At 59.1% G+C, this 21760-nt stretch overlaps 1 protein-coding gene across 1 annotated transcript in view; it reads left to right on the top strand.

Annotated features, from left to right (window-relative positions):
• The window catches only part of LOC119114825 (uncharacterized), a 112029-nt gene that overhangs the window by 48478 nt on the left and 41791 nt on the right, over nucleotides 1-21760 (top strand). Inside the window, exon 2 of the mRNA XM_037238876.1 lies at nucleotides 16086-16179. Within this exon, the coding sequence (XP_037094771.1) occupies nucleotides 16086-16179 (94 nt within the window). The remainder of the gene's footprint in view (nucleotides 1-16085; nucleotides 16180-21760) is intronic.

A 21760-nucleotide genomic window follows, 5' to 3' on the forward strand; every position in this document is an offset into this window, starting at 1 on the left:
TTACTATGGCTCCTGTCCCCAAAGCATCGGAGGTGTGACGTCACACCGCGGTTGGGGATTTTCTGGCATGGTGCTGGTGGTATCTGACTCCCACACATTCCAAAATGTTCATATGTTCATGTTCATATGTTCAAATGTTCATATCGGCGCAAGGTAAGTGCATCGCAATGGCGATGTCTCTCCGCGTCCTGAAGTACCCGTTCTCAGCGGATACATTGCGTCCTGAAGTACCCGTTCTCAGCGGATACATTGCGTCCTGAAGTACCCGTTCTCAGCGGATACATTGCGTCCTGAAGTACCCGTTCTCAGCGGATACATTGCAAAACGGCGTAACGAATCGCGTCGGCATGGCTGCGGCTGTTCCCCGCGCCGTCTGTCGTCCACACAGCCTGGGACGCCACCGGGCGAAGCCCCAGCGCCGGCGACCTTACTCGCCTTCATGGGCGGCGCGGTCGGCCGGCAGTTCCACCATGAGGTTCAAGAGCATTGTCGGCCCCAGCACTGCGCTGCGCCTAATTCATTCACGCGCCTGGCGCATAGACTGACCCGCGCGGCATCTGGCCGCCCGGGGCCTGTGTGGACATTTGGCAGCAGCCGCGGGCGGCCCCCATTCCGCCTCATTGTGGGAAGACGGCCGTATAATTGTTCCGGGTCTGCCGAATGCCAATGGGCCGGCGATTTATGATTATGCGATGGCCGCGCGACGACCTGCATCGGGCGTCGATAATCGAAGACAGCCGGTCGAATTGTGTTGCCCGTTTGAAATATGACGGCGCTTAGAGCTAAATTGAAACATCGGCGGCGTTGATGGTGGCGTGTTTGCGCCGGCGTGCTCACGCACAATGGCGCAAAGCCTGCCTGGCGCTAATGGTATGAGCGGAGGGGTGCCGTTTTTGGCCGGCGACGTTGTATGGTGGCGCCAGTCAGTGGTTGGCGCTGGCGCGAGCTCAGTGCGCGCGTTACGCTGACGCGTTCTCGCCTGTGGAGACGCGACGGGCTGATTGACTGTCGGGGTCTGGCCACTCACGTGACGGCCGCGCTCCGCTGTGCTGCGTCGGCCCACGCCGTGCCCGGCCACGCCGTGCCGCCCTCGCCACACGGAGCCGTGCCGTGGGCCGAGGTGGGGCCAGCCATGCCGCGGTGCGCTGTACCCTGGCGCGATGTACCCTAGCACAATGTGCCGCGCCGCACCCTAGCCAACCCAGCCCTGCCACGGTGCGCCATACCCTGGCGCGATGTACCTGGCGCGATGTGCCTCGCTGCACCCTAGCGAACCCAGCCGTGCTCAACATGCTCAGCACATCCCGTGCCATCAACCGCAGTGTCCCATCACTCTCTGTCGCATGCCGCCATGCTGTGTCCATGCAGGCGTACTGCGCCACGTCGTATCCTGTCGTATGTCGTATCCTGTCGTCGTGTCGTGTCGTATCCTGTCGTATCCTGTCGTCGTGTCGTGTCGTATCCTGTCGTCGTGTCGTGTCGTATCCTGTCGTATCCTGGTGTCGTGTCGTATCCTGTCGTATCCTGTCGTCGTATCCTGTCGTCGTGTCGTGTCGTATCCTGTCGTATCCTGTCGTGTCGTATCCTGTCGTATCCTGTCGTGCTGCCTCAGATCCCGGTGTGATCACCACGCCGGGCGAAGCACCTCTTTTCTTCTCGTCTCTGCAATCCAGACACCCTCCACAGCTCGCCTTGACCGCGGCGTGTCGCGTCGCCCCGTCCTCCTCCGTGTTGTGCCTCGCTGCGTCGTGTCGTAGCCTAACGTGTGCCATGTCGTAGCCTGACTTGTGCCATATTGTACCCGGGCGTGTGCCGCGTCGTAGCCGAACATGCCTTGTTGTAGCCGGACGTGTGCCGTGTTATAGTCATATTGTGCCGTGTCGTAGCCGGGTTTACGCTGTGTCGGATCCGGATTTGTGCCGCGTCGTAGCCGCCCACGCGCCGTATCGTAGCCGGCCGTGTGCCTCGTCTTATGCCGGACATATGTCGTGTCGTAGTCGGACGTGTGCCGTCTGGTCACGTGACATCCGCCGACGGGCTCCTCCGCGGCATGAACCGCCGGCCGGTGCGGCACGCCACGGTATTTTGAGCAGCCCGCGTGTTGCGAAACGGTAGCACGCGCTACACGCGCCCGTGGAAGGAGCCGTGCTTCCTGCGCAGACGTGGTGTCGGGGTTTTTCGGGTGTGTGGTGTTGGCTGCTTGCCTTGGTGTAAGGATTCAGCCGACACTGAAGCACAGTTGCGGTGCATACAGTGGTCATACGTCGTCGTATAGCTTGTGTATAGTCTTCTCGTGATGTATCATATTTGTATCTCGCGTACCTTACGGTACGTGCAGCGCTTACAGGAGGGTATCGTTGCAACCCGAGCTTGTAGTGTACGCCTGCGCCACGTTGCGGTGTAGCTTTCACAACTTAAACGCAAGCTTCTAGCAGACACTTACACACATCTGTGGGGGACGTGTGTGAAAGTTGCGGGCTTTTCATGATCAAATGGTCGGTAAGTTGTTTGTGTTTGACCGGTGGGCGATGCGCAGATCCTGCGCCTGGCCCCACGGCGCTAGCATTAGTCGGGGCGAGGGGACTCCGCACTTCCCACACGTCGTTGCGTGCCTGCGTACGCTTCTGGCCTGGCGGCGGTCGTGCTGGTTTGACGCGGACGCTTGGCGCGAAGAACGGACAGTGGTCAAGGTGTTGCTGGAATATGATCACTGATGGCTGCTCGCTTGCGTCTTGACAAGCTACTCCCCACACCTGAGCCGGGCCTCCTCATTCCATTCCGCCCAGTTTGTCTTGAAGATCGGACGACAGCCAGGCGTGTCGAGGTGGCGGGCGGACCTCTGCGTCTTTCCGCTCCCATGTGCTCACCCCCCCCCCCCCCGCACTAGGGCCCAGCGCACGGCGGCGGCTCCCACGCAGCAGTCAGCGCGCCGCGACAAAAAGCGCCGTGAAAGTCGCACAGAGTGATGGTACACGCGGCGCCTGTTAGTGTTGTGTCCTCTCTCCGGGCTTATTTGGAGCCTCCGGTACGTGCTGGGGTGTGGAGCCCGTTTGGAAGATGCCTTCCCGTGTTAAGCAGGGCGGAAGGAAGCCGTGCAAAACATGTGGGGGAAGGGGGCGACCAGAGCTGGTTTGGGCCCGCGCGCGGCCTCACTCTTGGTAACCCCGAAGTGTGGGGCCTCTGTTTATTTGATGAGCGTGGGTGGCCGGCGGTAACCATGCCAACGCTAGTCAGCTGACCACAGCGTCTGATCAGCCAGTGGCGGCGCAGCTGAGGGTTTGTGACCCCAGACCGGCACCGGCCGGCCGGCAAAGGTCAAATTCCTGTGCTCTCCCCGTCGGACACGGCACCTGGCGCAAAAATCGACAGATTTGCAAACACATGCCTCTTGGTCTAGTCTGTAGATGCCTGCATGTCGACCAGACCAGTGTAGTTGAGCTTGGAACGTGTTTTATTTATTTTTATTTTTGTTTTATTTTGTTTAGTTTTTAGTTTTATTTTTGTTCTATTTATTTATTTATTCATATTTTTATATTATTATATTATATTTATATTGGAACGCGGCTTTTATTGTTGTGGGTCAGTATTGCCCCGGTTTCTGTAGAAGGGATGAAGCCTTGCTTGTCTGTTCTCATCCCCTGCGGGAACAGAACACGCGCTGGAGCGTCGCGCTCGCTAAAGCATGCGCTTGCATCACTTTTAGCTGGATGTTGTGCACCCGCTTTTTGAATCATGCATGCACATTTCATTGCACCATGCATCTGGCAACACCATGCCGTAGCTTGTGAGCAAAGGGTATGGCGGACGCCACTGCACCACGTAATATGCGTGCGCGACAATGGAGCCTCGGTTGGGGAGGTCATGTGAAGGCCGTTTATCGGGTGATCTTTACACCTGGGTGCCGTGCTGTGGGCCTTATCAGCGGTGCTAAAATCCTTGCGATAAGCACGATCCACGTCATCTTCGTCTGGGTAAAATGTCGTGTTTTCGTGCAGGGAAAATGTCGCAACATCAGCACGTCGCGTTACGTCGCGTCGCCTTGGCGCGACCTTCCGCCGCGCAGGCCTGTCTTTGTCGCGGCTGCCGTGGTGGTGGCGGCCATATTGCCCCGTCCGCACCGGCTGCGGTCCCCCTTTGTGTCTGGGAATTCACTCGGATCATTTGTGCACGCCGGTCGGAGAACTCGTTATTCGCAGGTCTGCCGCGGTCTGTGCGTGACGAGGGTGGGGGTCATGTGTAGCGTTCTCCATTTTCGTTTAAGTCGCTCACGTCCTGACCAGTCTCACGTCACGTCCGACCAGTCTCACGTCTCACGTCTTAGCCCTTTCCCGTTTTCAATGGTTTTCACGAGTGCGGTGCAAAACAGATGCGGTCAATCAGTGAGAGGTGTGGGGACTGCGGAGTTGGTGCAAACGACACGGCATTCGCGTCCATCGGTGGACTGCGATGCATCTCCTCCGTACTGTTTTGCGATCGCTTTCGTATGCCCACCCCCTCCTTTTGTACAACGTGCCATATTAAGCACGCTGTTGTCTGTAGCCAATCAGGTCTCCTAGGTCTGCGTGACCTGCTGGGCCCTCCCCTTCTCCCCCCGTGATCCGGTACACCTCTGACGGTCAACAGCAGATAAGCCCCACTCGACGGGCGCGTGCTGGGCGACTGCTGACGCTGCTCTCCGCGTTGGCCTGCGCCCCGACAAAGCCGTGCGACGTTGCGACACCCGGCGGGCGCGCCTGCCTCTCACGGCGCGTGTCACGTGACCTAGCCAATGCAGCGGGCCCAATGTGGCCGCACGCGCGAGAGGTAAGGTTTGGTCCTAATTCTCGCCATCCGCTCACGAGCGGTCGCCTGTGCTGCGACGCTGGCTAAGCAGGGACAGCCAGCGCCATCTAACAATCGGCGATCGGCCTATTGAGACGGTGGTAGCCGCCCGCCGCATGCTACCGGCTTATGACGGTCGCCGAAGCCATTGTGCGACGTTCATTGCATGAATTCCGAAGACTAAAACTGGGTGCTGAGGGGATGGTTGCGAGCACTGCGTGTAGATATCAGTCTTGAATGCTGCAGTCTTAGTCATTTTTTCCTTCTGAATGGACGCCAAAAAACGGCGTGGGCGGCGTCAGCACATGAACCGAGAGTTGCGGTTGTTTTTTATTGTTGTTTTTGGTTAGGTGGCTGATTACTTTTTTGAGACAGGCATGCACCTGGATCCCGTCGCGGTTTGCGCTCCGGTCCAAATTTGATTGCAGCGATCGCGCTGTCGCCATGACGTCACGGGCCATTTGGCGGCCGGCCGACCGTCGAACAACGCGCGACGAGGTGGTGCGAATGATCGCAAACTGCCTGTCCGATGCAGTTGATCATAAACTGATGCGTGCTCTTCCACTACACACTGGATCCATAACAACGCACCTGCACTGCCAATTGACAAGTGCATGGTGGGTGGGAGCGGCTGCCTGTAGATTGGCCGTCTCCGCGCAGCGCCGGTGCATACAGCTGGTGAGTTTGCACCACGTATACCAAACCCACCTCGAATACGCCAACAAATTGATTCCTCCCGGGATTTCGTCCTTTTACTTTTACTTGGGGGGGGGGGGGGGGGCGGGCGACTGCAGCCCTATATTGACTCTGGCGCGCATTAGGGCTGTTAGGCCGCGGAGTGAGATATTTGTCAAACAGAACAGATTAATGGTGAGAAATTTGCGGTTGCAGGAGGGTATGTATTGCAAGGGTAGCACGCGATCACTGGGTAATGGGTAGGGGTTTTGCTTTCTTCCCTGTAAGCTGAGCAATGCTGATCAAATTTAAAGGGAGGGAGGACAACTGTGCCGGGCCTGCGCCCAGAATAAGACGAAGCGGTAATTTCACGCACTTTGAAGGCACATCCTATGGAGCATTTACTCGGAACATCCTATGGAGCATTATTGTGCTGAACCTGTGACCAGAATGGGACGAAACGATAAACTCACGCACCTCGAAGGCACATCCTGTGGAGCGTTTACACCGTAAACGATCTCGTTTCTCTGCCACGCCCCATTTGTTATTAACGTACTTCGTCAATGTCTACGAATCAAATGCAGTATTGAAATTGAGTCATTTCCGGCCGGCACGCGTTCTCGGTTTGGCGTGCGCAGCTTATCAGGGATCCGTTTCAAATCCGAGATCAGGCCTAGACCGAGTGCCGCGGGTCTGGGACGTCCATTGTCACTGTCGGTAACCAAGGGTCATAGGAAGCCCTGTGAATGGGCATCGACCGGGCTCCGTTCGAGCATCGACCTGCAGCAGCCATGGTGGTTACCACAACACCTCAGAACAGCCGCCTGCCCGCCGTGCTGTGGACGTCGGTCCCACTGCTCGGCACTCGCCGCTCGAGCTGTTTGGTATTGGCGAGTCAGGCTGGTCCATGTGTACCAACGTGGTATCTCGGGGTACGCGGGTCTAGCTGCTGCACACGCGTTTGGAGAGCGTGTGACGCGCTGCTCAACAGACACGGCTCCGTTACATGAATATGACAATTTGACAATTATATGAATATATATATATATATATATATATATAATATTACATAATAATATGGCAATTTCGACGTGCGCATGTATGTATTGTTATTCGATGCAGTGCATCTAGCTGTCCCACGTGTGCTTATTCAGTTTTCCTGATATTTGCAGTCCCAATTTTGGGTTTATTCTCTCGATGTACGCTAGTGCGGCTGCTTGATGGGCCCTGTCCGGAGTGACGCCAGGCAGGCGTGGCGCGGACGTGACGGACTGCAGAGAACACGCCTGGTCGACCCGCACTAATGGGGGGCCATTTGATCTGGTCGGGCTGACCAGCTCGCTCCTCACCGCAAGGGTGGCTGACCCGGGAGCCAGCTCGCTCCACACCACAGGGTGCGCTGGCGAACTTTTTAAAAGGGGATGAAACGCACGTGGTCGCGCACCCGGCCAACAGCTGCAGAGGCGATATGAGATCTCAGGGGCCACGCCACAACCGCCCCCCCCCCCCTCGCGAGAGCCGAAGGTGCTAACCACTTGACCATGAGGCTCCCGGCTTGACACGCCGTGCTGTTGATGAGCGTCCGGCGACGCAGAGTCCTCCCCTCGCGGTCCCCGGCGACGCAGAGTCCTCCCCTCCCGGTCCCCGGTGACGCAGAGTCCTTCCCCCGGTCCCCGGTGACGCAGAGTCCTCCCCTCCCTTTCCCCGGTGACACAGAGTCCTCCCCTCCCGGTCCCCGGTGACGCAGAGTCCTCCCCCGGTTCCCGGTGACGCAGAGTCCTCCCCTCCCTTTCCCCGGTGACACAGAGTCCTCCCCTCCCGGTCCCCGGTGACGCAGAGTCCTCCCCCGGTTCCCGGTGACGCAGAGTCCTCCCCTCCCGGTCCCCGGCGACGCGGAGTCCCCCTCCCGGACACCTTCCCGCTCCTCCTCCGAGTCGCCCTCCCGGTCCCCGGCGGTCCCCTCGGCGGCTGGTTGCCGTTAAGCGGACCGGCGCCCGAGGCTGTCCATGCGTCGGGAGCCTCAGCGCGCTGCTCAGCTCGACCCGACTGGGCCAGCTGCGCGGGGCGTGCTGCCGGCCGGGGTCGCAGCCAGCGTCATTGTCCGGGTGGACGCCGCCCGCCGCGCGCCGCCCCGCGGTTCCGACCCGCGGCGGTCGTCGCGGGCTGCCGCGCGGGGGGTGCAGTAGTGCAGCGGAGGTGTCACGATGCCCGGCTGGCCGTTGCGCCACGGCCTTGGAATTGCCGCGGTTGTGCAATGACGGGATTGTGGGAGCGATGGGACATCCGCCAGCTCCTGCGGAAGCCTCCCGCGTATCTAGATAGGTGGCAGGATCGGTGGAGTGCACCTATGTGATGTGAGTGAGCATTCCACTACAGCTCCCGCCGAGAACTGGTTCGTGTCCGACAGGTCCCACGTGCCGTCGGTGACGGGAGGGGTCGTCTCCTGCGATAGGTCCCACGTGTCGTCAGTGACGGTAGGGGATCGTCTCCTGCGACAGGTGCCACGTGTCGTCAGTGACGGTAGGGGATCGTCTCCTGCGATAGGTGCCACGTGTCGTCAGTGACGGTAGGGGATCGTCTCCTGCGACAGGTGCCACGTGTCGTCAGTGACGGGGATTGTCTCCTGCGGTGACGTCACGTGATGGCTGATGCCATCAGCAGCTGGGCGCATTCTAGCGGGCCCTTCGGAGGCTGAACGCCCATCTTCCAATCGGTATACTCGTGGGAGATTAGCTCTGCTAGCCTTGCAGTACCTGACGCCGGAGTTGCCTGCGCCATTCACGAATGAGAAGTCGTGTCCGAATTCTCTGAAAATGTAGCAGATCCCCGTATCTGCACCAGAATGGCCAATTGTCGGCAGGAGCGCCTGCTCGCTTCTTCGTGTCGATGCGTGCACCAGCCAGGTCTCCGAGGCCGGGCCGGGTGTCCGGACCCCGGGCTCTGCTCGGCGGCCCGGCGCCTGGCGGCGATGCTGTGACCTGGCGCGGTGTGTGGCGTGGTCTGGTGGCGTGGTCCGGTGGCGTGGTCTGGTGGCGTGGTCTGGTGGCGTGGTCTGGTGGCGTGGTCCGGTGGCGTGGTCTGGTGGCGTGGTCTGGTGGCGTGGTCTGGTGGCGTGGTCCGGTGGCGTGGTCTGGTGGCGTGGTCTGGTGGCGTGGTCCGGTGGCGTGGTCTGGTGGCGTGGTCTGGTGGCGTGGTCCGGTGGTGGGCGGGGCCGGGCGCCGCCGCCGGAGAAAGCTAATCGGCTCGGTCACCCCGCCACTCGGGAACAATGTGTTTACGGGGCGGCTGGCCTGCGCTGGACAGGTCAATCGAACGGTGCCCGAGGCGTTACGAGCGCGCTTTGTTCGCTGTTGTGTCCGCGAGGTTTCCGGTCTCGGGGCTAACCGGCGTTCGCCCTCCTTTCGGGACCCCAGACAGGAAAACGATTACGCTGGTCAGTGTGATCCGTTCGCTGCAGGTTAACTGCTGCTAAAGCGGTGCTCATGCAACTCAGTTATGCAGCGCAACACACGCCTGGTTTTGTTTTGTAGCATGCTACGCGTGGCTGTGATTTGCTGTTCTCGCAATATTTCTAAGGACAGGCGGTGCCAATACGTCCGCCTTCCAGCCAGGTCTTTCCTCGTGGAATGTGTGGTATTCTTTGGAATCGATATGCCGGTGCGCCCCACCGTCGTTCCGTTTCCCCACAATAGCCGCAATATCCCAGCTGCGCTCCCCGTCCACATCGCCAGACAGCCGCCGCCGCCGCCCCCGCTCCGTGTCCCTCCAGGCAGCATCCGCCGCCCCCGCCCCGTGTCCCTCCAGACAGCCGTCGCCGCCCCGTGTCCCTCCAGACAGCCGCCGCCGCCCCGTGTCCCTCCAGACAGCCGTCGCCGCCCCGTGTCCCTCCAGACAGCCGTCGCCGCCCCGTGTGCCTCCAGACAGCCGTCCCCGCCCCGTGTGCCTCCAGACAGCCGCCGCTGCCCCCTGTCCCTCCAGACAGCCGTCGCCGCCCCGTGTCCCTACAGGCAGCCGCCTCCGCTCCGTGTCCCTCCCCTGTCGGCGCACGCGGGGCACGGCTGGCGTGTTCGTGGCGGCACTGCCATGTGATCGACCGCTCGCGGCGTCACGGACCATTTGCCCGTCCGGCAGCCGCCTCACAGCGGGCCTGATGACGCTTGATGACGGCTTGATGACGGCTGTTGCCGCGAGAGGCGAGGGGCCGCCAATCGTCCGAACGGGACGCCCGGCGTGTGATAAATGCCGCTGGACGGGAAGAGACCCGTGGTTGGAAGCGATGACGGGAGAATGACGTCATGATGACGCCTCCCGTCGGGCTGATGCGCGCTGTTGGATCTTGTGACGTCATGGCTTTGCCTTGAGAACGGCGGTGGTGGAGCCGCCGCCTGTTGAAGGCTTCGAAGCGGCGGAAGCGTGTCATTGTGCGGTGGTCAATAAGGTTGAACATTTGCGAAAGCTACCTGCGTGCGTCACTACCGTGATGAGCTTGGAAGCAGCCGTCACCTGTCACGGACTGCGTCACACGCATGCTACCAGCTTAGTGCTGATATGCGCACACCTCAGTCGAGGTTTAAGGCTGAATGCGAGCGGCGGTGGTGCCGCGGACAGATATTGGCGACGCTCTACTAACCCGCCGCGACACATTCCTACTGACCACCTGCGGCTAAATCACCTAACCACTCTGAAGGCTTGATCAGAGCACCGTGATGGTCGTTTCACTCTCGCTGAGCGCGTAAATGATCAGCCGACCGCCGCCGGACCCGTTTTCAACGCCGCCCGCTCCGTCTTCGGCGACCCCGCCCCCGCTGCGTTATCGCTCGCTGGCCGATGCAGAGGGCGTCATCGGTGTCGTCATTATACTCCGATCGGTGTCGTCATCGGGAGTCATTATACTCCGATCGGTGTTTCTTGGAGTCAGCTGGTGGACAATAAACAACGCAATCAATTAATGCGCACGTCGCTTCGTTATAGTGATTAGGTTGCTGGTGTCCGTTAGTGGTGTTGGATGGGTGCTGCTGGCGGCGTGGATCGTGCGGTGGCGATGGGGCCCTATGTCAACTGCGTGACCTCACGCTGGCGGTGGGACCCCATGTCGATGTCGGGACGCTGTGCCGGCGGTGGGGCCCCCGCCTGGACGGTGGGACCTCGCACCGGCGATGCCACGCCTGGTACCGACGCCGGGACCCCTGGCCACGCCTGGTACCGACGCCGGGACCCCTGGCTGTGAGGGGAGCGGAGACGCGCCGCGCCGGCCTGCTGAGCGGCCGATCGCCAGCCGCGTGCCGGCCTGCTGAGCGGCCGATCGCCAGCCGCCTGCCGGCCCGTCGCTACTGCGATCCTCGCGACAGGTCGGGGGACACGAGCAGGCGAAGCAGGCGGGCGGCACTCCGTATGCCTCGCTCGGAGAGTCGGACGGAAAAGCCCCGGCGACGGCTGCCGGCACGCCCTGTCGCACCAGTGTCGGCGCACTGCGTCTTTCTCAGGTTGCGCGGTTGGAACGTATAAGCTGGGCAGAGGCCATTTTTGACACTGCTCTGCTACTCAGGCGATTGGTGACTGGAAAGAGTCGCGGAGACTTTGTAGTTGATGGTTCATACGTCATTGCCTGCAGTGCGGCGGGAGTAATCCCACCAATTTATGAAACTGATCACGGAAATTCTCGGCCGGCAGGATAGATATAGCGCAGGCGGGAGAGAAGAAGAAACATGCTGTTTTGCGTGGTGTTTGGAGCTTTGGAGCAAGTAACATTGTGTTGTGCATTGTGTTGGTGTTTGGCCATTTTGTGGCCTCCTCAAATGCACTTCGTTCCGCCCCCGGGGCGTAGCCGAACCAAGCCTCACTCTGCACGCCAAGCTAATGAGGCCATCATTCCCGGCTGAACGCACACGTGCTGATGTCAGTGGTTGAAACAAAGGAGGGGACACCGGTCCATCAGTCTGCAGGGCACGGCTGACTTCATGCAGGCTGCTCTCCGTCGCTAGCAAGATCCGGTTAGCGGACCTGTTGGGGACACCGGTCCATCAGTCTGCAGGGCACGGCTGACTTCATGCAGGCTGCTCTCCGTCGCTAGCAAGATCCGGTTAGCGGACCTGTTGGGGACACCGGTCCATCAGTCTGCAGGGCACGGCTGACTTCATGCAGGCTGCTCTCCGTCGCTAGCAAGATCCGGTTAGCGGACCTGTTGGGGACACCGGTCCATCAGTCTGCAGGGCACGGCTGACTTCATGCAGGCTGCCCTCCGTCGCTAGCAAGATCCGGTTAGCGGACCTGATGCTGGCTAAGGGTATCGCTGCAGGCAGTCGCATTAGACCGCGCCCAGACCTGCTGGCCAGGCACGTGATCGTCGAGATGTGCCTTTTCTGGTCTGATTTGGTGGCCGTGCAAAATGCGGTACGGACTACATTTTGCTGCTGGTGCGGGCGTTTCACGGGAACAGTCACGAAGGAAGCGCGGTGATCTAGGGCGCAGACAATGGGCGTAGACAATGTGTCCATCCGTATTAGCAGTGCAAGGTCATGCACGCAGGGCGGCTATCCTAGAATCCTAGACTGTAGTGAGAACCCCTTCTCCCTCCTGGAGTGCAGAGAGAGAGAGAGAGAGAGAGAGAGAGAGAGAGAGAGAGAGAGAGAGAGAGAGTGAGTGAGAGAGAGAGAGAGAGAGAGAGAGAGAGAGGGAGAGGGAGAGGGAGAGGGAGAGGGAGAGGGAGAGGGAGAGGGAGAGGGAGAGGGGAGAGGGAGAGGGAGAGGGAGAGGGAGAGGGAGAGGGAGAGGGAGAGGGAGAGGGAGAGGGAGAGGGAGAGGGAGAGGGAGAGGGAGAGGGAGAGAGTGGTTCAGTTACTGTTAGTTACTATAAGTTAATGGCTTAGTACTATACAATTATGATTTATTAGTGCTCCAGACGATTTTTTAAAGGAACGCGACGTACCCTTTTATGGAACGCCACCGACTGCGGCGGTCAAACTGGCGCTCAGGGGTCATGGCGCAACCAGGGTTCGACCCCCCCCCCCCCCCGCTATGGGGGAGCCGAGGGCGTTCATCACTCGGATATCATGTCCCGTCCCTGTTTTTCGGCGTATGTGTCTGTTTGTGTCCGTATCCCTGTGCGCGGCTGTCGCCGCGTTACGCTGGATCCTGCCCCGCTCACATTTCCCCAGTCTGAACTGGCGCTGGGAAACACGCGACCTGGCTCCACCCCAGCGTGACGTGACGGCGCCAGCGGGCGTCCGCGTCACGCCGTGACTTGTGTCACGCCGGCGGCCGGCCGGCGCCGCGGGGCGTGGCCGGCCGCCGGCGTCACGGGGCGGTCATCATCGGCACATCAGCGCGGCGCGGCAGCGCGGACGGCGGATGTGGCGCGGCGGTGACATGGCTTGCGCCGGCTGCGGGCGGGGCTCTGTTGCGGCCGGGGGCGGTGACCGGGCGTGTCGGGGTATGTGCCCACGGGCGTCAACTCTCGGCGGATTGTGTTTTGGTGTGCTCATGGCTGCAGCAGGAGCGGTATCTGTACGAGAGAGGCTGTGTTGACTTCTCACTGGCGAAATTTTGGGCATTTGGTCCGCTTATCCACGGGCATGCGCGTCTGCCTCTGCCGACGTAAACTGGGTCTCCACGTAAGTGAGAAACACTCGTGACGATTTTTGTAAGCCGAACAGATGCCCACCTTTCTTGCGTTGTTGATTCAGGCAGGCCTGGTGCAAGGACATTATTATCACGACCTCTAGCGACAGTCGTTGCGTTGGAACAACTAGATGGAAAGAGTCGAACCCGAGGACTTTCGATCGAAGGATGCGCACTTCTGCGATTTTGCAGAAGAGGTGGCTTTCATTCGTGCAAGCGATACCGCTCGTTCACAGATGCTGTGACCACGATATCTGTATAGAGTAGGCTGCAGCGTGCTGGGCCAATGCTGGGGCAAGGAAGGCATTACCTCTCTGGCGTACCCCAGCTTACGGAATGCCTTTGTGTATGCCATGGTGGCTGCTGCTGTGCTGGCTGCCGCTGTGCTGGCTGCCGTACTGGCTGCCGTGCTGGCTGCTGTGCTGGCTGCTGTGCTGGGTACCGTGCTGCCTGTGGACGTGCTGGCTGCTGTACTGGCTGCATGCTGACGGTCGTGCTGGCCGCTGCCGTGCTGCCGTGCCGGCTGCCGTGGTGGCTGTCGTGCCGGCTGCTGCTGTGCTGGCTGCGGTCACCGCCGTACTGGCGGCGGGCCTCCTATTACCTGTTGACGCCGCCGGGGCCCCGCTCCGTGCTGAACCTACCTTGACCGCGGACAGCCTCCCCGCCAGCGTGGCCGCCGTCTTCCCAGGGAGGGCCGCTGCCGCCCGTTCTCACCGGACGCCAGCGGTGGGAGCCTGGCGCCATCCGTGTATGATAGATGCGTCGGAGCGATCAGCGGCCTCGCCCCTACCGTGCGACGCCTTTCTACCGCTTCTGAGAGAGCGCGAGTGGTCGCGTGTCAGCTGATCGCGCTCGGGTGATGCATGGCGACGCGCGTCGTCTTCTGTGATTTGGTGGCAGCGATTTGTCGGTCGTTGATTAACGTCACGTGATCGGTGAGCGCGGACAGTAATGGACGGTTTCTTGTGACGGCTCGGCGGCCGCCACGCTGGGCTTTTGTCGCCGTGGGTGCCGGTAGAGCGTTGGGACCTATTACGGAACGTTTTCTCGGCTTTGCCACGTTCTTGATGGAACTCAGGTCCTCACTCGCCCCCGGTTTCCTGCTCCGCCCGATTTCATGGGAAAAGGGCGCAAAGGGCGCAAATCACGCGCAACAAGATCCAGAACCACTGGTTTAGGTAAAGATCATACGAGCAGAGGCCAGGCAATTACACGCCGCTAGGATACAGGGTTATATCGACTTTAAAGAAAAGTGAAAACTGCATACATAACCATTTAGACCTGGAAAGAGACACAGCAGAGGCACGTGCAAATACCTCGGATAACCATCACAGCTGTTCGGCGTTTCTGAACGTATCTCCCAACTAACACACGAGACTCGCAGTCCGTGCCGTGGACCGGGGCCACCGCCAGCCTGCCGCAGCACCAGCCAGACCGGACTGTCTGACGCGACGGGCGCCGTCCGAGGCAGACAGCTCTCAGCAGCGCGCCGTCCCAGCTGCCAGGCCCGCTGCCGTTAGCCTCGCCGGCTGCGCTGACGGTGCTGTTCTGGCGGGATTGCGGCCGCTAGCCGCAGCTAATCCGTGGCTAATGGCACGGCACACGGACAATACCGCCGCCGGCCAGCCGACTGCGACCGTGCCCTCAGGCGTGTGGGCCGACGCTCGCGCTGCGACATCGGCGTTTTTTCATCGCGTGACGCCTTTTTATCGTTAGACGTTTTTTTCTAGGTTCCTTTTTTAGGTCATGAGGTTTTTACCACGTTGCTTTTGTTTGCCTGCTGGTGTTTTTTCCGTGTTGTTGCCCGGTTTTCGACCACATCAGATTGTGAACTGTATGACACATTTGTGTATGTGTGTGTATGTCTGTATGTATGAACTGTATGAGTATGGCGTGACTCAGTTTTTAGGGCCGCCAGGCCCGAAATACTGCGTTATACCATACTCATACACCATACTCATACACCATACTCATACACCATACTCATACGCACACAGCTCGTGCATGCAGAACGGAGCCCCGCGCGCTCCGCCCTTGCCATCGTGCTGGGTGACGTGCTACTCTCGACGGTGGAGGTCAGCGGGGGTGACCTCAGGTGCAGAGAGCAGCCCTGACCGGGCGGCGGGCTGAACCGGGCTGGTCTCTAATGACCGTAATGGTTCAGGCCGCAATGGCCAGTCCGGCGCGGCCGGCCCTGTTTGGGCGCCGAGCGTGCCGGGCTACGGAAGGTCTCTCGCTGTGACATGCGGTCCCACCTATCGGGAGGCAAAACTGCGTTCTCTGACGGGACGCCCTGATATGCTGCATTACCACGTACTTTTGGTGGGATCTGGCACAGTATTTCTTCGAGCACCATGACTGCTGTGGTGTATTCCACTCTTACACTGTGTGCATAACTTGACAATTCTGCATTGAAACACGTCTAAATTTTCTTTGCTGGTGTCTTTCATGTTTGCTCCTTCCTCTGGCTTGATGTGCCTTAGCCATGGATTCAGCGGGTCGATCAGCTCCCCTCACAGCCTCAAGCGACCCCCTTTAATCCTGTGCATTATCCGCCGCATGCTGGACGGTGGCGTCACTGCGCTCCCCTCTCAACCATTGGCCACACTTTTAACCCTGCGTGCTCCGGCTCTGACCCCGCGTGCTCCGCCTCTAACCCCGCGTGATCCGCCCCTATCCCCGTGTGCTCCGCCTGAGCACCCTGTTCTCCACCTCTTCCTCCGTGTTCTCCGCCTCTGACCCCGTATTCTCCGCCTGTATACCCGTGTTCTCCGCCTCTGGCTCGGTGTTCTCTGCCCCAGATCCCGTGTTCTCCGCCCCTAGCCCTGTGTTCTCCGCATCTGACCCCATGTTCTCCGCCTCTGACCCCGTGTTCTCCGCCTGCAACCCCGTGGTCCCCGCCTCAGACCCCACGTTCTCCGCTTGTAGCCCCGTGTTCTTCGCCTCTGACCCCGTGTTCTCCGTCTGCCGCAGACTGGGAGGCGGTGCGATGGAGCTGCGGGTCAGCGTCCAGTCGCTGATACATCAGCTGGTGCACGAACAGGCTAAGGCCACCGTCCATCTCCAGGTGAGTTCCACTGGCCGCCCGGACGGAGGGCTGCCCGTTCGATACCCGACGCCGGCCGGATTTCTTGGTGTCGGCGGCGATTGGGCATTTGGCTGGTGAGCTGCTTCGAACCCCGGTGGTTTGACGAGCTACGATAGCTTTGTACTTGTTGTTGAATTCCCGGAATTCCGAACTTCTCTTAAGTTTGTTAGTCTGGGAATGTATGTCAAGGTCAGGGTGTTTTTGGAAAGCTGAGTTCTTTTCAAGCACGCTGTTGCACTCCTCAATCTGCCTCCTTGCGTGTGGAAATATCTTGATTGAGAAAATACGGATATTCGTACGTCATTCTCTGTCCTTCTCGCAGTTTCTGTTATGTGGTAGGTGAAATCCTGTCAGCTTTTGATGGTTCTCATGGATCTCCAGTTTTGAAGAGTTACGGCGTACAATATCACCACGGATGTTGGATTCTGACAGGCGGTTAGCTGGTTAAGTGTGTTGTGTCTCTGGTTTAACTCTAGCCACCATATAGCTCCGGTTTCAACGGGTCGGCAGTAAAAACAAAAGAAGCTGCAATGACCACAGCGCTCCGACCGTGTCGTAAAATGCACAGACTGCCGTCACGGATCTTACGAACAGAAGTGGCGTGCCCGAGACCCGTGGGAACACATCGTGCGGGGATTTCTCCATGAAGTTACGTACTCCGGCCGGGCTGTTGCGTGTTCCCGCGCTGGATGTTTTTCTTCACGTTTCGTGATGATGCATGGCGCTGTTCGCTGGCTTCCACAGCCGCACGGTCTCTGTCCCTCCACGGCTCTCGCTGGTCCCACCCGCCGCGGTCCTTAGGTCGCCTCCGGTGGGGGACGGCGGTTGTACCGGTTGGTCCTGGTTCGACCATCTCTTTGCTACTACTTCGGCGCTGTTGTCCGGCTGGAGTGTCTCGTGGGTGGCGGGCGGACTGCTGCCGTAGCCACTCTCCGTTACTTGGGCCACGGCGCCGTCGTTTCGCCTTTCATTTCCGGTGCCCCGTCCCGCCTTGTCTCCCCGTCGCCTATCGGTGATCCCCCGAGGCGTCCGGTGTCTCGAGCCGGCACGTGAACGCCGATTCAGCACGCGCACACCCGCTGAGCCTGCCTCATGACCGCGGCAGTGATGTTGCTCGGCGCCACTGCTCGTCGCCCGGGAGACGCCCCCCGGTCAGAGGTCAGTCGTCCCGCGGCGTCTGATCGCCCCGGGCGACGGCGGCCGCCGGTCTGCCCGATTGATCACGCGCCGGCCACAGTGGGGCAAGGCCGGCCGGTGCGGGGCGGCCGCCGCCCGGCTCCCGCCCGACGGCCGTCGATAACCGGCGGCGACGGTGGCGCCTCGCGCCGGCCGCCGGCCGCAACGCCCGCATGCCGGGAATGTGGCGGCGGCGGCGGTGCTCGGTGCCGACGCGTGGACCCCCGGGCGGTCACGGAGTCTGCCCTGGGGCGTCGCCGCGGCACGGGTTAGGTACTGGGGTCGAGGAGCGATGATGAGACGGCGGGATGGGCCGGTAATGGGTGGCGGTGGTGGTGTTTGTTTTGTCTGCCGGCGGCGGTGCGCGTCACTGGTGTGAGCGTCAGCCGTGACAGGGTCTCACAGCGAGCTCAGGGGGGAAGTAATGCGCGACCGGCAGTGCCTTTTGAATCTCACAACCGTGAGTCTCAATCACTGTGCCTGGGCACCAGTGTTCAGGTCCAACACTGACCGCGTGATGGCTTGGCTTATCACAAATACTGAAGGGGGAGGGGAGGGGGGGGGGGGAGGATATCGAACCGGAAGGAGTGGTGGGAAGAAGGGGATGATCAGGCTGGGTATAGCGGGTGTGCCGCCGCCGCCTCACCGGATCGTCCGGGTCGGGTGGTGCGGGACCGCCAGTGAGGGCCGCCACCCAGGCGCGCTCAAATGAGACGGAGACGGTCGCAGGTATTCAGGTTCCCTGATCCCCGGCAGTCGGCACGCCCCCACCCCCGCCAAAAAAGAAACAGACAACATAGATGTGGCCTACCCGTAGAATCGTGAACCATGTTTGGGTGGGTGGGGTTCCCTGAGGTCTGGCGACACATGACGCCCGCGGAGTCACGTGGGCGGGTCGAGGCTGGCTCCGGGCCGCTCTCCGCCTGTCCCAGGTTGTGTCCGCGTCGGCGCCGCCGTCAAGACAGGAAAGGACGTGTTTAACTGCCCTCCCAGCCAGTCAAAAAGCGGCCGTGAAGCCTGATCGCAGCTGGGGGAGTGCCGCATACTGGCTGCGCTGGGCGGACATGGTCAGCTGGCTACGGCGGCGGACTTAACGGCCGTTAGTCTTTGGCGGCTCGTTTTCGTCCGCTGAGTCCGCGCGTGAAGACAATGTGGGGCGGCCGAGGCCATATCCATAAAACAACTTGTCTGGACGCTTCTTTGTTCACGGTGGACGCGGCAAGGGGGCGGGCATGGCCACCACTGCAGCAGGTGTCCACAATCATGGCCACGTAACTGCGCCTGAAATGCTGCTGGGGTCCATTTCGTTTTGGGTCAAATGTTGCATGGTTAAAACACCGAAATAGCCGAATCTACCTATGGCTTACTGGAGTCGGGACTAGAGACGCAACTTTTCAGCCCGCCAACCCGTAAATTTCTGCCCCGCATGAGCCGGTGGCTTTGGCGGGGTTACGAGTCAGACTTTTGAGCGGGCTTTTGCGGATCAAAAATTTCGTCAGGCAAAATAGGGTATTTTGCGCTAATCCTTAAGTTTCGAAATCTTCCAAAAAACAGATTGTACTGCCAAACACAAAGCAGTCATGAAACGAGCATTTTTTTAAATTTTTACAGCAAGAGCACCAGGGTCAAGAAAGTCATGGCATTCATAGCACACTAATTAACCAGGTTGACCAAGTTGAGCAGCTATAAATAAACGTCTCACTGAAAAATTCAAGAACAAAACCCTAATTTTCAAAACTATGGCCCGATTTTATTGAGCAAAGGTGAGGTAGGTCATTTATTGTCATCTTTGCTTCCACGGGGCCTTTACGCTGCATTGCATAAAACCGTGCAGCGATAGTTGTGGGACGGAGCATGGATAGTGGTAAGATAGAAATGTGCACCTTTTCAAAACTACCATGTGGTGTTTATGTAGTGTGGTTGCGTGATGCATTCACTGGACAACAAGCACCACGCAGGAGGCTGGATGTGATTTTTCAATCAGAAACTTCGGTTTATGGCAATTGTGATGCAGCCGAATGATGGTTGATCTTGTGTGCATTGTAATGAACTGACACTTCCCATGATTGAAGATATCCAGCATTTTTTACCCCGCCAGTGCGGAGTTACCAGTTGGTGCGTGCGATTTTGGAAGAAATGGTCTTCGGTCTATTGGGATGAGGTAAAAGGTTGAAATCTTTGGAGAGTTGCGGTGAAATGCCAATTTCATTTCCACCCTCTTCCTTGTCATTTGTAGGTGAAAACTGTTATCAGTGTTTAATATCTACACTGGTGCATTATAAATTGCATTGCGCAGGTACTTTCGTTGCTGCTCCCTGAGCAACATCACTGGTATTAGCCACACTATGCTGTGCATTATATGACACATGCCATGTTACGCACACTTAAATGTATAGCTCCAAAGTTACGGTGAAGTGATATAATGCATATTACAATAATGTAGTACTGGCGGATTAATGGCGGATCAGCATTATAGCATAGCGGACTTTTGCAGGCGGGACCACTAGCTAGGCGGGGCGGGCTGGGCTGCGGGCTGATATTTTAGAGAAATTCGCGTCTCTGGTCGGGAGCCTAACGAGCCCAGTGATGGTGACGTCCATGCCGATAATCGGAGATCATCTACCACCGCTCGTGTGGGGAAGCGGAGCTTCCTGGAGGTGCCGCACCCGTGGTGTCGTCTTTAAGTAATGTGGCGGAAATGGCGCCGCGGTAAAGGCGGACACGCTTCTCAATAACCCTCTCGGGGTCAATGGAGTTTGTTAAGTGAATTTGTAAGTTGAAGCCACGGAATCTTGAAGCAAGCCAACTTTGACATTGTCGGAGGAGTGCTATTGAGCCCACTACACTAGCACCAAAGCCCTGACACGAAGGTCGCTATTGTGCAGCGGCGCATGCGGGCAACACCCGCGTGCAAACGCGGGAACTGGAAGATCTGACGCGTCAAAGTGTGTTGCCGACCGATTCGTGACCTTTCACCCCTCCCCCAACGCAAACACACACGGACACCGTTGCTGCACGAGGTGGTCAGGGACTACAGGCGGCGGTGCCATGGCGTGCTGTGGTGGCGCCGATCCGGGGTTAGTGCCGTCAGATGACCCGCTCGCGGACAACCCAGAGGCTCAAAAAGGAGGCGTCGGAAGCGTCGGCGTCACGCAGCTGCCATATGTCCCTGCAAGCATTTTCGACGATGGGGGATATCAAAAATAATACCTGTGACAATGCGGAGCGACGGGTGACCGACTTCCGTTCTCTTCGATGGTTTCTAAGATCCGTTGACGTCCCTGTTCAGTGACAATTGACCTATCGTGCTGTTGAGCCTGCTTTTGTGCCGGCAATGCTGCTTTTAGCTATGGTCTGTGGTCTGTGGTCTTTCAGCTTTGGTCTGTTGTCTGCTGCTCTGCTCTGCTGTTCCCTGCACTGGCTCGTCTCTGGACTTCTTCCTCGAATTGACATGCCAGAGTCGGCTGCTATCCATATCCAGCGGGTCGTCTGTCGTGCCTTTGCCACGGTAATGGCGATGGCAGTTGCCAGTGTCATGTAACCAGTTGACATCGCCATGCCTCTCGCCGCCCTCAGGGATGGCACAACCTCGTCAGAGTTGTGGGGAAAGGTGTTTCCCACTGATTTCTTTCCATCAAGTTTTAGGGCTCCTGGATGTTTTTCTGAAGTTTGTGGGCAATTACACACTGCCCCCCCCCCCCTCCTCCCCTCCATTATGCCGTCCCAGGCACGCGCGCGTGTGCGGCGGATCGGCGGATGTTGACCGTTTCCGGCCAGCCGGCTCTATCGATCCTCCCGGGCCCGGCCTCCCTTCCGCCTCCTGTTGCACTGCGACGTGTCGAAGCCTGACTCCCGCAGGCGGTGTTGCGCGGCAGGCGTGATTCCCGTAAGTGGTGTAGCGCGGCAGGCATGATCCCTGTGGGTGCTGTTTTACGTTAGGCTTGATTCCCACAGCTGGTGGTCATGTGGATGCGATCTTCATCGTTCGTCACAGTGTACCGTGCATGTAAACCGAGGGTGGACATTTTCAGTCACCTGTCCGCTCGCATGAGATTTCCTTCCTGGCGTGATTTCGGTATGTGGGTTGGTTCCTTGCAAGGACGCCGTATGCGCAGCGCCAATACCGCGAAATTTACCGATGCGTCTTTTAACAGATCATTTGCGTGATCTGGTTCGGGTACTCTGGCCAGCTAACGTTTTTTCGTCATCCGATACATTTCATCCTTGAGCCCGGCAGGGGTGCCGGTAGTGTAGTGGTTAACGCGTCTGCGTTAACGTAACGTCTGACTGCGTAAATGTCTTACTGTCGCCCAACGGCCATAATCTCGCGTCCTTTGATGGGCCAGCGCAGGAAATTTCCCTTCACTACGCGCTAGCGAAGGAA

Source organism: Pollicipes pollicipes, unplaced genomic scaffold (genome assembly GCF_011947565.3).
Source record: "Pollicipes pollicipes isolate AB1234 unplaced genomic scaffold, Ppol_2.1 Scaffold_1600;HRSCAF=1878_pilon_pilon_pilon, whole genome shotgun sequence".
In the NCBI taxonomy this organism is placed as follows: domain Eukaryota; kingdom Metazoa; phylum Arthropoda; class Thecostraca; order Pollicipedomorpha; family Pollicipedidae; genus Pollicipes; species Pollicipes pollicipes.